The sequence below is a fragment of the Chrysochloris asiatica genome, unplaced genomic scaffold (assembly GCF_000296735.1).
Source record: "Chrysochloris asiatica unplaced genomic scaffold, ChrAsi1.0 scaffold00219, whole genome shotgun sequence".
Taxonomy (NCBI): Eukaryota; Metazoa; Chordata; class Mammalia; order Afrosoricida; family Chrysochloridae; genus Chrysochloris; species Chrysochloris asiatica.
Window position 1 is genome coordinate 1,242,949 of NW_006408737.1, and position 15,668 is coordinate 1,258,616.

The window sequence follows — 15,668 nt, forward strand, 5'->3', positions numbered from 1 at the left end:
TAGAGGAGAGGTGCTGCAGAGTGAGCTGACGGTGGGTCATCTCCTTGTCCAGAAAACACTCAACCTGAAGCCAACAGCAGCAGCCGCCTGCCTCATAATTTTCCCAAACAACTCAGGATGCACACCAAAGCAGCGGCACCACAGAAAGGCTCTGAAGTGGGCATCTTCTTTGACCTGCCAGTGAGGCCTGAACCAGAAGATGTAAGGGGTGCCCCCGCACAGCCCTCAGTCCAGTTAAGAATGCCATGCGTTTCAAAGCCCTCCCAAAGGAACCACCTAAGTTAACATCAGGAAAGGGAGCATAGAAAACAAATACCCTGAAAACCATTAGAACCCTAATAGGCACCGATTGAGACCTATGGCCTTTAGAAGCCTCCATTACCTTGACCATGATGGGTGCCTCTGTCCCAGCAGGACAAACAGAGGCAAACAATGACAGTCTTTGGCTGTTCTGGACCAGAGATCTCAGACCTGCTGTATGTGGAACCTCTCTCCCTCTTTTATCCACTTATGAGTGCAGGGGTTCAGACATACACATTGCTTCTGAACCCAGGACACTGGAAGGTGAGGAAGGTCTGCTTTCCTCAGCAGAAAGAATCCACCAAAGAAATTAGGTCCTCCAGAGCTTGACCAGGCTCAGTCTTCTTGTCTCCTGGACCCTAACACATCTGATGATTTGGTAATAGGGAACATCTCCCACTTTGATGTTTATTACTGAAATCTTCTCTGTAGTGGATGCTCTATGACCCCCAAATAAATGTTGTAGAATCAAACGGCACAGAAGAGCACTACACAGCTCACCAAGACTCGTCTCACACCCACAACCTGAAGAGAATGAGTGGAGAGGTGGGAAGGAATGGTCAACAGGGTGGGGCACTAGCTGCCAGTGCTCAGTGTTCCTTTCAGCTCTCACACTTGGGAGATGCTGTTGGCTAGGCGGAATGGCATTCGTTTTGCTCTCTCATTCTCCTGAAAAGAAAAGGGAAAAAAAATGGAATTGGAATGGCCAAATGTAGAGTTTATTACGGTAAAAAGGCTAAATGCTGAGAATGGAATTCCCTGAGTAAAAATGTTCTATTCTACCTGAGAAATGCACAAAACTCACGGAAGCCACTAACCAATGTGTGATAAACAGTTGGTTATGGCTGCTCAGGCCCTAACACACAGTCAGCAGGTAATAAATGCCAGTGTAAATGCCAGTGCTGAATCGATGTTTCAGGGCTACACAGGTGGGATCATGATATTTTGACACAGCCAAAAGATCAAAGCAGCTCTCTTTGCTATAAGCAACACACTCCTTCCTTCCCTCTACCATGAGGCAGAAAAAGATGCCACCCTTTCTCCCTCACAGCCAAGTAGAGACCAGGCACTGAGACCAGGCATCGTGGTGTAGTATAATCAACACTGAACTGGGAAGTGAGGAGGGTTGATTTGTCACCCTAGTTCTTCCATTCATTTGCTGGATGACTGTTATGGTCCCCCAAAATATGTGTTGTAAATCCTAACCTCCATGTGTGTTGTGGTTATATTCCCATTTGGGAGTGGGTGTCTTTGCTACATTCATCAGGCAGGATTAGTGTAGGATGTGTCTTGAGTCAATCTCTTTTGAGCTATCACAAAGATTGCAAAGCAAAAGAGGACGCAGAGATGGGGGAAGAGATGCCAAGCTCCAGGAAGACTGCTGTGAAGCAGAAGCTCAGAGGAGACAGGAACCTTCCTCCGGAGCTGACAGAGAGAGGAAGGTCTTTCCCTAAAGTCAGTACTGTAATCTGGACTTCTAGCCTCCTAAACTGTGAGAAAATCGATTTCTGTCTGTTATAAAACCACCCATTTGTGGTACTTCTGTTACAGTAAGCAGTACTAGATAACTAAGGCAAGAACCTTGGGCAGATACATTCACCACTCTGAATTCTGATCGTCATTGGTAGCTGGAACTGAAGGTACAGCCACTTCCCTGCCTTTCTCCATGCTGAGGGTTCATTGTCACCAATATCTCTGTGCCACCCCCACGTGGACAGCCACACATTAGGTTATTCTGTACATGCTCAGATGCCCACTGTCTTCCTGCCCACCCCCACCCCCCTCCTGCCAGCTGGTAGCAACTCCTTACCATGTGGCGCCGACGCCTCTTGGGTTGGATGCCCTCCTGCACGTAGTGGGGCCACGGGAAGCCCTGGGGAGTGGAACATCCACTCTCACTAGACACCTCCTCAGAGTCTGAGTCCTCCTGCCTTGGCTGGGCAAACAATTTATCTGGGTAGATCTCCTTCAACCAGCCCTCAAAGAATACTTCTAGGCAGCGGCCGGCCTCAGCAACCTCGGAGTCAGGCTGAAGGGGGAGAAGAGAAGTGATGATCTGACCTCTTCCCACCAACTTACCCACTTCCAGGTCCCTCAAAAGCTACACGAAAGCTCAAAGCCTTGCTGGGGCTGTTGTGTGTGTCCAGAATGTGATGTTCTCACCTCAGGACTCAGGATAGCCAGTTTGGCATCAACTCTTATAGCAAAAGTAACCAAGACAGGTACTCCTGTATGGCCAGTCACTGTCCCCTCCCACCTTTCCCCTGAGTCCATGAGAGGCCCAAGTGTAGGAGAGAGTTTTTAAGCTCATAGCAATCCAGGCCCAAGCCTGACTCCCCATCCAGCCAGGGCAGACGTGGATCTATTGGAGAGGAGGAGAGAGGGCTCCAGGGCAGGACATACGTAATTGAACTTGGCACAGTTCCAGAACATGAGGCGCACGTCTGACACCACCTCCTCTGGGGTGGTGTAGTGAGCTGGGTCCTTCTTTTGCAGCTTCCTCCGGATGATTGACAGGTCCATGGGCCTCTTGATAATCTGGTAATAATGCCGGGCCTCGGGAGGAGAGAGGGGAAGAAGGAGGAAGAGGGAAGAAGAGGTGGAAAATGAGTTGGGATAGAAGTGAGTGAAGAGAAGAAAGGTGGGGAGCAATAGGAAGAAATGGAGAAGGAAGACAGAAAGAAAGGGGAAAGGAGGACTGGATCACTTGCCAAGTTTGACGCAGCCACAGCTGGGAGTGTGGAGTGGCCATGCCCCCCCTCCCCCGGCCAGGTCCCCTGGACCATCCACAAATATCATCACTGCTTCCAGAGGCCACGCTCTGCATACACCCATGTACCACAGTGACCCTACCACTGTCCTCGGGTCCTCTGAGCAGACAGGAGCAGTGGGCTCATTCCTTACCAGGGGGCTGACAGGTTCATGGAAGGGCAGGCTGAGGCTGTTACAGCACAGGGACAGCACCAGTTTCTCACACTTCTGCAGAAATCAGAATTGGCAACAGTGTTACCGTGTTCGGGCCCCATCTCAATCAGAACTACAGCGAGGGACTCTGTTAACTCTACAGAGGGCTTAGCTGTCCCACAGGGTGTGAACTACCACACTCAGGCACAGTGTAGGCAGAAGGAAAATTATGGTAACCACTCATGGGACAAGTGTCCAGGCATAGCCCAAAAGAGATATACCAGAAAAGGTCTTCCATCCCCTCTGAAAAATGTCAGTCCTATAATTGGCCCTGGGTAGGAGACCCCTCCCTACCTTCTGGTCATGCATGCTCAGTCCAGGAGGGGCCCGCACTCCAGGCTGGTTGTAGCGGGCATTCTCACAGTCGTACTCCATCTCGGGTTGGGTCAGGCTGCAGCACAAGGTACACACCCATTCCCCCCTGCAAAGGCAGGTGAGGCCAAGTTAGGCCCAGAACATTGTCAAGAGCACCATTCCCTGGGGGCCATGGTGTGGAAATCTGAGTCCCTAGCCCTGCCCTGAAGGGATGGCTTCCTAGCTACAAGCTTAAAAGACATTCATTATTAACTCAGGGATTAGTGAATCCAGGAAAATGGAAGTTATGAGAGGAGCTGAGGCAGGAGGAAAAAGGGACAAATCTGTAAGCAGGAAGAAGCTGGGAACACGGGAAGAAGGGAAGGCCGCCAAATGTCAAACATCCACTTGTCTGAGTGTAGAAGGCCCACCAACTCACCCATCTGCAAGCGCAGAAATGGGGAGGTAAAATTGTCCTGGGGAGTTCTGGGGCCTGGCCTGGGATGATAGCTGCTGAGAGATAAGTCTGCTCCCCAGAAGTGGCCCTGCGCTGCCCGGACTCACCCTGGAAAGCTAAGCAGGGCTGGCACGTGGCAGGAGAGGTGGTACACTTTGGGGCAGCGGTCACAACACAGCAGCTCTCCCCCATTGAGGCACACAGCACAGAAGTCCTCATTCTCGATGGGGACCGGGGGCCCCTTCTTGGCTCCAGGGATTCGAGGAATGAGTCTGTGCTCCTCAGAAGATGCACTTTCCAACTCTGGTGGCCGCTGCCCAGCCAGAGAAGTGACAGTGACCTTTCTTCCCCCAAGACTTGGGGCCTGGATGGCATCAGGCAGGCTGTCCTGGCTGACCTGGGAAGGAAGTGGGTTCGAGCAGTTGGTGCACAGAACCCACAGCTCGAGCTCATTGGGTTAGTGAAGAACTGGCAGATCCTGCGCACCTACCATGAAAACCCCAGGTTAACCGCATCCCAAGGATTCTGGGACAGCTCACTCCTAAATGGACATCGCTCAGGCCCCTTTCAGCAGGGGACAAAGTCTGGCCAAGCTGGAACCCCACTCAGGGGGTTCAAGGCAGAGCCAAGTGGTACATAAGGCTTTGAACTAGTTCAAATCAGTTCAGCCACGTCCAACAAAGTGAAATTGGCACAGACTCAAATGTTTAAAATCTGGGTGAAGCAGATAACCAGAATGGGAAAAGTTACATGTCAAAGCCCTGGAATGGGAAACTTGGAAAAGGCATAGTGAGCCCCTTCGGGAGCGTGATGTGGGAGAATTGGCAGGACTGTGGAGAGCCACCCGCATTCAAAGCAGCGGGCTTGGTCCCCATCTTTGAGCAGAGCATTGTTGTTCTGACTTTGCAGGTCAGGGGATTTGGTTGTTCTACAATGTGCACACTGCCTTTGCTTTTTAAGAGGGAGATTAAATTTTTATCAGGCCAGGATATTGTCCCATAATTTTCCCCATTCTAGTTATTGTCCTAGCTCCCCCACATCTGTACAATGTGGGTCCATAACTAAAGCAGGGAGAACCATTTCAAAGCCCTGGTGGTACCTTAATGGACATGCTGGAAGACTCAGTGCCACACTCGATGATTAGCAGGAAGCTCCCATCCTGATCATTCTTCTGTGGCTTCAGCTTGAACACTGGCATCTCTCCTGAGGAGGCGGCACAGATCTTGAGTCGCTCCAGTCGCACATAGGGAATCTTGGGCTCATTGTTGAAGGCTCTGTGGCTAAAGAAACACCCCTAGGTCTTGGTGAGAGCCTTCCCAACCTCTAAGTGAGAGAAATGGGTTCCCTGAAGAGGGTGGAGTACATGCAGAGTGCTTGTCTCATGGGGCTGGAGCCAGGATGCCCTCCCATAACTATCCCAGACATACAACCACACACAGCCCACTCGAGGGCCGGGGGATTAAAGAAGGCAGCTACAGGCAAAGTTCTGTTTTCAACTAAGTCATCAAGAATGCCTACGTCCTGGGCTAACCTGCTGCACATGAAGTTGGGGGTGGGGGAGGTTGGCCAAGAGGTTGTTTGTGTACCTGATGCTCTGGTTCTCTTTTGTATCCAGCTTGAGGTCTCCTTGTTCAAAATTCTCATACTCTAAGGACAGAGACAAATATCTGTGCTATACATGTGTGACAACATACCTGCTACCAGACCTGCAATCACACACTTGCTAACACACTGTAACCATACAGTTGTAACCACGTACCTTTCACTACTTCTGTCATCCATACCTTCCATTCAGATCTGCTCGTCAGACCTTTAGCCACATTCCTGTTACAAATTGTGACCCATATGAAGCCAGGCAGAATGGTGACCATACTACATAGGTCTCCTTCCTGACAGGGAAGTAGGCCACCTTTTTATAAAAAGATGAACACAGAAAACACTCAGAGGCTGGGAAGGGGTGGGTGTTGGGTCTGGCACAGATGGGCCAGATTCTCACTCATGAAATAAGCTTAGCAATCACTTGTTCCCAGTGCTTGAGTGTTACCTGCTTTTGGAAGTCATTCTGTCCAGCCTCTGCCTTTTTAACCAGGTACTGAAATCCTAGCACTGCTTGAGTCTAGCTCACACCCCAAGGGCACAAGCCCTGGCTGTGTAGTGTAGTGTGTGTAGTGAGTAGGAACAGAGGTAAAGAGAGAAGGAGGAACCAGCATTCCTAGAGTGCACACTCAGTACCAGGCACCATCCAAGCAAGACACTTAACAGGTGGCACAGTAAAATCCACAAAATTGGCAAGCAGGGTCCAAAATAATTGCATACATTATTGTGTAGTTATTACAAACCAATAATTGTTCAATTGGACTTTCAGGGAGCATGGTCAAAAGGAAATCAATAAAAACTAAACAGACACCACACGCTGAATGGGAAAAGTCCCAAGTGATCACCAGAAAATTGTTTCTCATCTTCCCAACTAACCCTCACCTTCTAAGAAGAAAGGAACCTTGGCCCTGCCCCATTTGAGAAGGGACATAGGTAACTGAGTAAAGCATAGTCCAAATCATCCAAATCCCCTTTACTATGGGCACAACACAAATTCGCATGACTGCCAGTGCAAGGCAAATTCTTGTTACCACAGAGTAAGTTAAGTGATTATCTTGTACTGATTGATCCCCATAGCCTATGAAGCAGACATGATTAGCCCCCTTTACAGAGAAAGATGCTAATTCAGAGAGGTTTAAGTGTCTTACTGAGGATCAAACATAAAGAGAAAGAAATGGTTTCTAAATTAGATCTGTCTGACTTCAAAATTCATGTGTTTTTCCTTGTCCTATTTGGCCAAGGTTAGCCCTTCTGGGAAGAGCCCTGGTACCGTAGTGGGTAATGTGTTAGACTACTAACCGCAAGGTCAGCAGTTCAAATCCACCAGTCACTCCACAGGACAAAGATGAGGCTTTCTGCTCCCATAGTGACTTACAACCTCAGAAAACCTATATAGGGTCACTGTGAGTCGGAACTGGCTCAATGGCATGCAGCAACACCAGTAGCAACAGCCTTTCTGGGGCAAGTTCTTCCTGTTTCCTGACCTATAACCCAGAGTCCTAGGAGTTTTTACATAAAGCAATGTCACAAGGAGGCTAAGCTCTGACCATGGCTATGTAACTAAGGCTTCAGTGAGGGCAGCAGAGCTAGTCCACCAATAAGACTGGATGGATGGATGGCTGTGTGCTATTGAGTCGGTTCTGACTCAGGGCGACCCTGTATAGGGTTTCCAAAGCTGTCATTCTTTACAGGAGCAGAAAGTCTCCTCTTTCTCCCACAGAGTGCCTGGTGGGTTCAAACTACTACTGAGCTTGTGTTCAAACTACTACTGAGCATTCTTTACAGGAGCAGAAAGTCTCCTCTTTCTCCCACAGAGTGCCTGGTGGGTTCAAACTACTACTGAGCTTGTGGGTAGCCGCCTAGTGCATAACTCACTAGCTATCAATAAGTCACTTCTAGGGAGGAGAACTAAAAACCACTGCTCCCCAGACTCAGAGCCTGTCTGCTGGGCTCCCGTCAATCAACCAACATAAAAGCCAGGTGGCTTACTTGAGCCTCACCTTTTGGGTTCCGATACTGTTGCAGAGCCATGGATGTGTTGACTGCTGGGGCCACTGGAGGCCTTTTCACCGACAGGTTAATTGGTTCCTCCAGTTCTGAGGGGAGAACCAAGTCCTTGGGAGCATCCAGACCAAGGGCTGTGGGGACTGGCACCAGAGAGTCAGTGAATCGGGTGGGCTCCTCACTTTCCAGCTTTCAAAAATGAAAGGCCAACAAGAATCAAACAAGTGAGATAATGGTACATCACCAGTCTCAGAGCTGTTAAGCTAAGGCCAGAAAAAGGCCTTCAGTGGTCAACCTTTTGCCCAGTGATAAGCAAGAGGGAGCCGAACGGCATTTCCCTCCAGACTTACCTTACATAGGGCATTTCCTAGGGAGTGGTCTGCTCCGTCCCCAGGGCACAAGGGCACAGCCCGAGCAGAGCCAGAGCTAGAGCTGGAGCTGGATCCAGTTTCTGGCTGTGTATCAGAAGCTGGCGACACACTCTGCAGAGGACAAGTTGCCAAGGTAGGCACAGCCTGGGTGTGACCAGACATTAGGCTGGACCCAACCTGAGAGTGATCACTTGTCAGGCTTCTGACAGCCTGGGGAGGTTCACTCATCAGATTAGGCATGGATTGGTGGGTGCCACGCACAAGGCTGGGCATGGTCTGCAGGTGGCTATTTGTCTGACCAGGCACGGTCTGGCTTTGACCACTTGTCAGGGGTCCACTCAGTAGGCTTGGCACTGCCTGGGGAGGGCCAGCTGTCAGGCTGCTCACGCTCTGGATCTGGGGCTCACGGGTCCTTGTCAGCCTGGGAGATGATACCTCCATCTCCAGAGAATTGGAAAAGCCCATGATGCTCACCGAGGTAGAGTGCTGTGGGAACAGAGGCAGGGGTAGCATCAGGTTGTTATCTGGAAAGGATGGAAGGGAGAGGGAGACCCAGCCCACAGAAGCTCCTATGCTCAAATTTCATTCTGGCCTCTGAGTCTTCTAGCTGCAAAGAATTCCTGCATCATCGCATGAAGTCCTGTTCCTATTCCCCTAACCAAGGAGACTGCTAGACTATGATGCAGAGAGGCAGGTACAGGCTGAAGACACTGGTAAGTGTGAGTGTGTGTAAGTGTGTGTGAGAGAGAGAGAGAAACAGAAAGCCTACCGCTTGACCTAAGGTGTATACACACACACGCTCAGCAGCAGTAGCAGCAGCTTCATTTCTTACTCCCAATCCAGTACCTAAGCAAAGGATCAGACTATGAGACTGCCCTCCCATTTCATAGTTCCCTCTGACTTTAACACTGCTGGTTGTTTATCTTCCCTTCAGGAGGCCCTATTGGGTGATTTCTATGATAGAAAAGTGACAAGCAGTTAGGAAGGTGCAAACTCTGATCTCTTTCAGATATTCTTCTTTTGAAAGAATGCCAACATTTAGGTAGTCGAATCAGTTTGAGAAGCTTGAGTCAACTCGAGTTCCTTCTCGCAGACTTGTTCCCAACAACTCATTAGTACTAGATGGGGGCTTTACCCAAGATGATCTTACAGTCTTGCCTAGTCCTAGTAGACCTAGCAAAGACATTCCAGACTAGAGGCAGAGCGTCTCAGAGAAGCTAATTTTCATTGCCCCTGATTATACAATCACTGAATGAGGTAATAATATTCCAAACGTAGTAATTTGTCTTCCACCTCTAACTACTTAATGATCTAAGGAGAAAAGACTTCAAATTTTTATATAAAAACGAATAAGATTTCCATATTGAATCCATTCAGATTTTTCAGGTTGAAGTAACAGATTTGATGGAAGGGAGGAGAAGAAATGGGATGGGAGAGTGGTTCTAAATGTAACCTTCAGGAATTTTGAAGTTGTATATCCTTGCTTTTCCTTTTTTTTAAGACTAAAGATACAACAATTTGGTCTAATCTTAAAGTCAAAGGTAAAACAAGTAAGCCTCTCTAAATTCCAACATAAAGTATCCTAAACGAATCATTCTTTTCCTCATGAATAAGGCATTCAAATTTCTACAGGACTATAAATATGTGAAATACACTCAAATTTCAATATAAAGTCAGACAAACTATTTCTCAGTGAATAAAAGACTGTCTTCATCTCAGTAAACGTCACTCCTATTCACCCAGTTCTAAAATCAGATCCTAGAAGGTACCAGTGGTGCATCCTTCATCCCTTGTCTAGTTAATACCAAACCCCTTGAATTCTGTTTCTTAAATACCTCTCATATCCATTCACTGATCCCTCTCTTGACAGCTATCAACCTTGCCTAACCTACTTTCATTCCTTCCCAGACCACAGTAGTAGCCTCCTCAGTAAAGAAATATTTTCAAAACACAACTCTGATCACTTACAGTTTTGAGTGTACTCCATTGCTCTTTAGGAAAATTGCAGGAATGCTTAAAAAGGTTCTCAAAGCCCTGATGCCCTGTTCTCATCCTCCTTTGTTGCCACAACTAATTCAACAATGGTCCCAATATGGAGCTGTAGGATAAGCACTGGACTGCTAACCACAAGGTCAGAGGTTCAAACCCAACTGCTGATCCTTGGCAACCCTATTCAGGGTCACTATGAGTTGGAACTGGCTTGACAGCACTTATTAATAATAACAACAACAACACCGAGTCAGAAACAACTCGATGGCACTTAACAATTCCTCATACATTGAGCTCCAGTCACTCAGACAATTTTTTCAGTTCTTGAAACATGCTAAGGTCTCCGTCCACCCAGGACCCTCACCCTCTTCAGACTACTTACTCTGTGTAGAACATCTAATCCTGTGCCTGCCCCACTTGTCCTTCCTCAGAACTCAGCTCAAATGGTATTTTTCACTTCACTCATTCCCTAGCCCAGACTGGGTTCCCCTCTTTGATGTTCTCATAATTCCTTGTACTGTATTCTCATTGCACGATTTGTGATATCATTTGATCAATGTCCATTTACCTACTAAATTTTTAACTCCATAGAGGATGGATTTGATCTCTTTTGCTTACCCACTGCATTCCTAGGCTTAAGCGAAGTGAATAGATGAATAAATGAATCGACCTATTTGAAGTGTAAAAAACAAACAAACACATGGCTGTTTAAAGATCTTCAGGCTAATGACTACCAGCTTAGTTATAGTAGCATCTGAGTCTATGAGTCTTCGCTACAATAATGCTCCTTTTTATTATTGCTAAAATAATTGAGAACTTATTATATGCAGGGTAGCTTGCTAGGCATTTTACACACATGACCTCACTTATTCCTCACAGGACCTGTTAAAGGATCGTTGTGAAGGTTAAAGAAAGAATCCATGTGTACATTTAGAACAATGTCTAGCACTTATTTTACACTTGAGGAAAAATGAGCCTCAGAAAGCCGTATGAAATTTTTTAATATTATTGTAAGAAGCATCATTTTGTACATTTCTGCTTGTCTTTACTTGTGCTCAGATATAAAAATTGATCTTTATACAAGGGGCTTCAAAATGTTCGTGGAAAAATGGAATTTTCCCATGAACTTTTTAGAGCCTTCTTGTATATTGGCCTCGCTCTCAAAGACTGTGCTAAAATGTATTAATGTTAATGATAGTTTCTTTTGGATTTTTGTGTACACTAATCATGTCATCTGTGAATAGTACGTTCTATTTCTTCCTTTCCATTGTTTTTCATGCCTTACTCCACTAGTTAAGATCTCCAGTTCAGTGGTGAAGTAGTCCTAGTCAGCATGATCTCACTCATAATTTTAGAAGATACTTTCAGTATTTCACCATTAAGTATGATATTTAATGTAGGCTTTTTCTATTCAAAATCTATATCTATGGCACCAAATTCATACCCTTAATTCTGACCTGTATCTGCCTCTTCTCTGTTCTTATTTCTTTCCTCTCTCCCCTGGCCTCTATCCTTCAGTCTCTTTATCTTTCCCTATCCCTGGCTTTTTATCTTCTCATCATCCTTCTTTCTCTTCTTGTCCTTTCCCTTTATTGCTTAACTGCTTTAATAAAGCTAATATTTTCTAGCCTCAATTTTAAAAGCAGATGAGTTGAGTACCTTCTGTTTAGCTGTACAAAGAAAGGTTTTCTTTTTAATATTCCTTGGTAGTTCAATAATCATCAACGGAAAGGCTTCAATTTTCTGTCTATCCTAAGCTCAACATAAGAAGATTGAAGAGATGGAAGGGTGATAAAATGTGCAAACCAAAGTAAGCAAACTAGATAGTGAGCCCAGTTCACTGAGGCCACAAGCCAGTGGCTATGTATCTCAAAAATGCCCTAGCCTATAGCCCTCGGGGACCCCTTATTGTTCTGTTTAGGCCTAGCCACAGCTTTCTAAAGTCCTATATTTCCTTACCTACAGACAAGAATATTCAATGATTATTGTGTTCCCTTTTGTACTGTAAGTCTGAATTCTTTCACTTTTGCCCTATTTGACAGGTACGTTTAATATAGTTCTTGTGTTCATCTTATCTACTGATACTAGACTTTGAGAATGGCATACACAGTTTTTGGTGAGATCCTTGGTGTCAAGCATTTAGGAGCACCAAAATCCATCTGTGCCCATCCTAGTGATAATGGGCAGGTTCTGTATGTCACAAGATATACACAATACAAAATTCCCAAGGACAAATCTTTCCAAATTGGGGTAAAGATCACATTTGTAAGATATCCACTCTCCTGCCCATTTTCCCTGAGTACTTATTGAGTATCATAAGGTGTAGATAAATAGAATAGCAGGACAGAGAGCGCATGCAGACTGAGCAGTGAAAGAACTGTGGAAATTGAATCAGAGTTTAAGCTAGACCTGCTGGACCTGTTCCCAGAACAGTCCGAGTGCAATAATCTGCCCTAAAATATTGCATACTAGATTGATCTCTTTCATCTCCATGTCTACAGCCAATGCAAAGAAGGTCACAGCTACTTGGAGGTGGATGAAGCTCTGGTAGTGATAACAAGAACTTAGGAAACATCTATGGGGGAATTCTGAGAAGGTATCAGAGGAAGTGCTATGAGGAAGCCAACCCAACCCCATTCCTATAGGCTAAATGCAATGTTGTTTCTGAAACTTATGTATGCTGTGTTAGCTATTCTTGATATGGTCCTCTGGATTGAAGAGTTACAAAATCTTAAAATAAAAGGAACTGTATATCACACATAGCAAGAAAGAGAGACGTTGGCAGCCTGCACCCTATTGTGTTGTCTGAGCTACTAGGTGAGTGTGGGAGAAAAGTTGGGCCAACTCTCAAGGCCAGGAAAGCAGACTTTAGGGCACAGACCAGGGGTGGGAACCAAAACTTAAAACATTATTCATGGGCCATACAAAATTATCAACTTAAAAATTAGCCTGCTATATTTGGTCAAACACTTAATTAACTTACTCCTATTGTGAAGGCTGAGACTGCAGTTGCCTTGGCAGGGCCAGACCAAGGCCCGCGGGCCAAATGTTCCCCACCCCTGGTGTAGACAGAAGAAAAAGTTTCAAGAGCATGCTAGGGTTGGAGAAGGACTTGGCCGTGTAGCCATGTTTTCTGCACTTGGTGCTTCACATATAGAAGGAGCTCATGTGTCAATGGAAGGGGTACTGCCTCTGCCCTCTCCAGCACCTAGGACTGTTAAGAAGCTGAGTGAGAGAACTTGGAAGTGCTTTCCTGCTATAAAGTCAGCATAGAGCACTCACAGACACTTCTGAAATGTCAGCTACATAACTTACACCTCAACTCTATCTTCACGTGCAAAAACCTGAGATTTCAAGAGATAAAATATGTATTTTGAGGTTTACAAGTGAAAATAAACTATTTTCAAGTTCAGAGAGGAAAAGAAGTCAAATGCCAAAAAGCATTGACTCTGATCATAAATTTAAGTCATCTTTGGACTATGAAGGGGGACTCTCTCCCTTAAACTTAACTGTTAGTCTCACTGGACCCTAATTTTCTCTCCTTCAACCTGTATGTTTCTATCCCTGACTTTCTTCATTTCCTCATCTTGTATCTATCTGTCTAACCTATGATCTTCTACCTGCCAGACTTATCTGTTGTTGTTGTTGTTGTTAAGTGCCATCAAGTTGGTTCCAACCTATAGTGACCCTGTATAAGGGTTTCTGAGAGCAGTTGGTGAGCTTGAACCACCGATCTTGTGGTTCAAACTGACTTTGCAGTCCAGAGCATTAACCCATAGCACCACACCAGGACTCAACTTATCTGTACTACCTCACATATAACCAGTCAACATGACGACAATGGGTTTGCGTTTGTTTTTTAATATATATGACCTATTGTATCAACCTGTATGAACCACCAGAGACTCTACAATTTGTCTGACCTGAGACCTCCTGGAATTATCTGATTTCCAACATCTTCTGCTTGTCACCTATGCAACCCTTCACCCATCTGATCTGTCATCTGATTGACCTGTGTCCTGTAACCTGCTGCTCTCCCTCCTCTACCCATCCTCACCTCCCAGATCTTTCCCTGAAGCATTCAACATGATTATTATTCTAATAATGGCCACAAGGTGTCAACATTCAGAGGAAGAAGCATTGTTCTTTCTTTCTCTGTAACAGGAAGGGAAATTGAGACACAGAGTGATTACCCAGATTTCCTGGGGTCGTACCCATCTAAGACTAGGAATCCAGGCCCAGCCCTGAAAGTTTGCTGGCTGGTTTTAATTTTGTGCCATTAGCTAGAAAGCTAGTATCCTTCTAAGAAGCGATTAGGAAGTCAATAAACAGACACTTAGTGTACATGCCCTGAGTTTAATACGAAGTTTAGGTTCTTACAGCAAGATAATAATATTGCTGGGATAAAGTAGTGCAGATAGGGTGGGGTGGTCCACATAAATTAATTTTCCAGATATACTGAAACATACCTCTTTTAGTAACAAAGCACAATGGGCATAAAACAATATTTTGAATGGAAATACTTCTAAAACACTTTAAACACTACCCTGTCATAATAAACAGAGTACATGAAGCCTAATGAGAACATTTCTTAGTGACATCAAGCAACTTTGATGAATCTCCCTTGCAGAGATGACCTATAGTTTACTTATGCTTTCCGGAACTTCTAAGAATGTAGGCTGCACTTGTCCTTTCAGTAAATGACTTCATACTGTGGCACTTTTCCAGGTGAGGTTTCTTCTCTTCTCTCATTGTTAGATGCTATTTCTAGAAGTCCTCATGCCCTACTTCTAAGCCGCTTACTGAAAAAATTTTAATTTCCAAATTAATCATGTAACTAAGCTTGTTAGGTCGAGAATGCTGACAAGGTACCTAAAAGTGTGCTTTTGGGTGTTCAAACAGAATAAAAAGCATGTGTTTTGTGACATCTGTATTTGTTGCTGCTTTGAAGTTTTTTATCTGCTCACTTCTGATTTCAGGTTTTTGTTCCAGCAATTAAAATTGCCAATGACTAACCACTCTGTAAGTGTTTAGTAAGAGAAGAGGCCAATGACAAGGGAGTTGTGTCTTGGAAACATATTGAAGGTCTTTACTCTGGCAGAAGGAAATAATGAAAGAAGGAGAGAGTGAAAGGGGTTTGTGAGTGAGTTGATCCCTTAGAATATTTCAGGGCTTCGACACCTGCAATTTGGTAGATTGGTCTAACAATACTAGATCTTGAAACAACTCCATCAGATAGCTGAAGAAGGAATTTTTCTAGTCAGTGGCTTCACATGTTGATTTTTCATAATGATGCTGTGCTTGTTGTGAGGGAGTGCTCCTGTTTCCATGAAAAGTGCTTGCTCTGATGAAGGCTGTACCTGCACTGTGGATGTAACTATGTTGTCCATATGCTCACTGGCCAAAGTCAAGTGGGAAAGGGCAGATAGGAAGTAAATAGAAAAAAACGGAAGAGTGAGTGCCCAGTGCCCTGATGATCCAGAGAGAACAGAAAAACAAAGAAGATTCCAGAGTCTGAGGTAGAAGAAAGAAGTGAAGTCCAGCAAGTCTAAAGTAAAAGAAAGAATGAATTGGTCCCTCAAAAACCAACTCTTTGAGACTCAGGAGAATTAGGCCAGAAGGATTTTGCCCAGGCCAGCAGCCCAAGACCTAGAAGCAAGGAGCAATTATTGTCACCAAAGACAAAAGACCCA

General features: G+C 45.4%; 1 protein-coding gene across 1 annotated transcript in view; it reads right to left on the minus strand.

The window, feature by feature from the left end:
• Positions 1–909: 909 nt before the first annotated feature.
• Positions 910–15,668, minus strand: part of TRIM66 (tripartite motif containing 66) — a 78,355-nt gene continuing 63,596 nt past the window's right edge. The window contains exons 13-22 of the mRNA XM_006873025.1: positions 7,966–8,472; positions 7,612–7,804; positions 5,602–5,662; positions 5,115–5,289; positions 4,123–4,412; positions 3,559–3,685; positions 3,205–3,279; positions 2,704–2,856; positions 2,111–2,329; positions 910–969 (exon numbers count right to left, since the gene is read on the minus strand). Coding sequence (XP_006873087.1) covers positions 910–969; positions 2,111–2,329; positions 2,704–2,856; positions 3,205–3,279; positions 3,559–3,685; positions 4,123–4,412; positions 5,115–5,289; positions 5,602–5,662; positions 7,612–7,804; positions 7,966–8,472 — 1,860 coding nt within the window. The remainder of the gene's footprint in view (positions 970–2,110; positions 2,330–2,703; positions 2,857–3,204; positions 3,280–3,558; positions 3,686–4,122; positions 4,413–5,114; positions 5,290–5,601; positions 5,663–7,611; positions 7,805–7,965; positions 8,473–15,668) is intronic.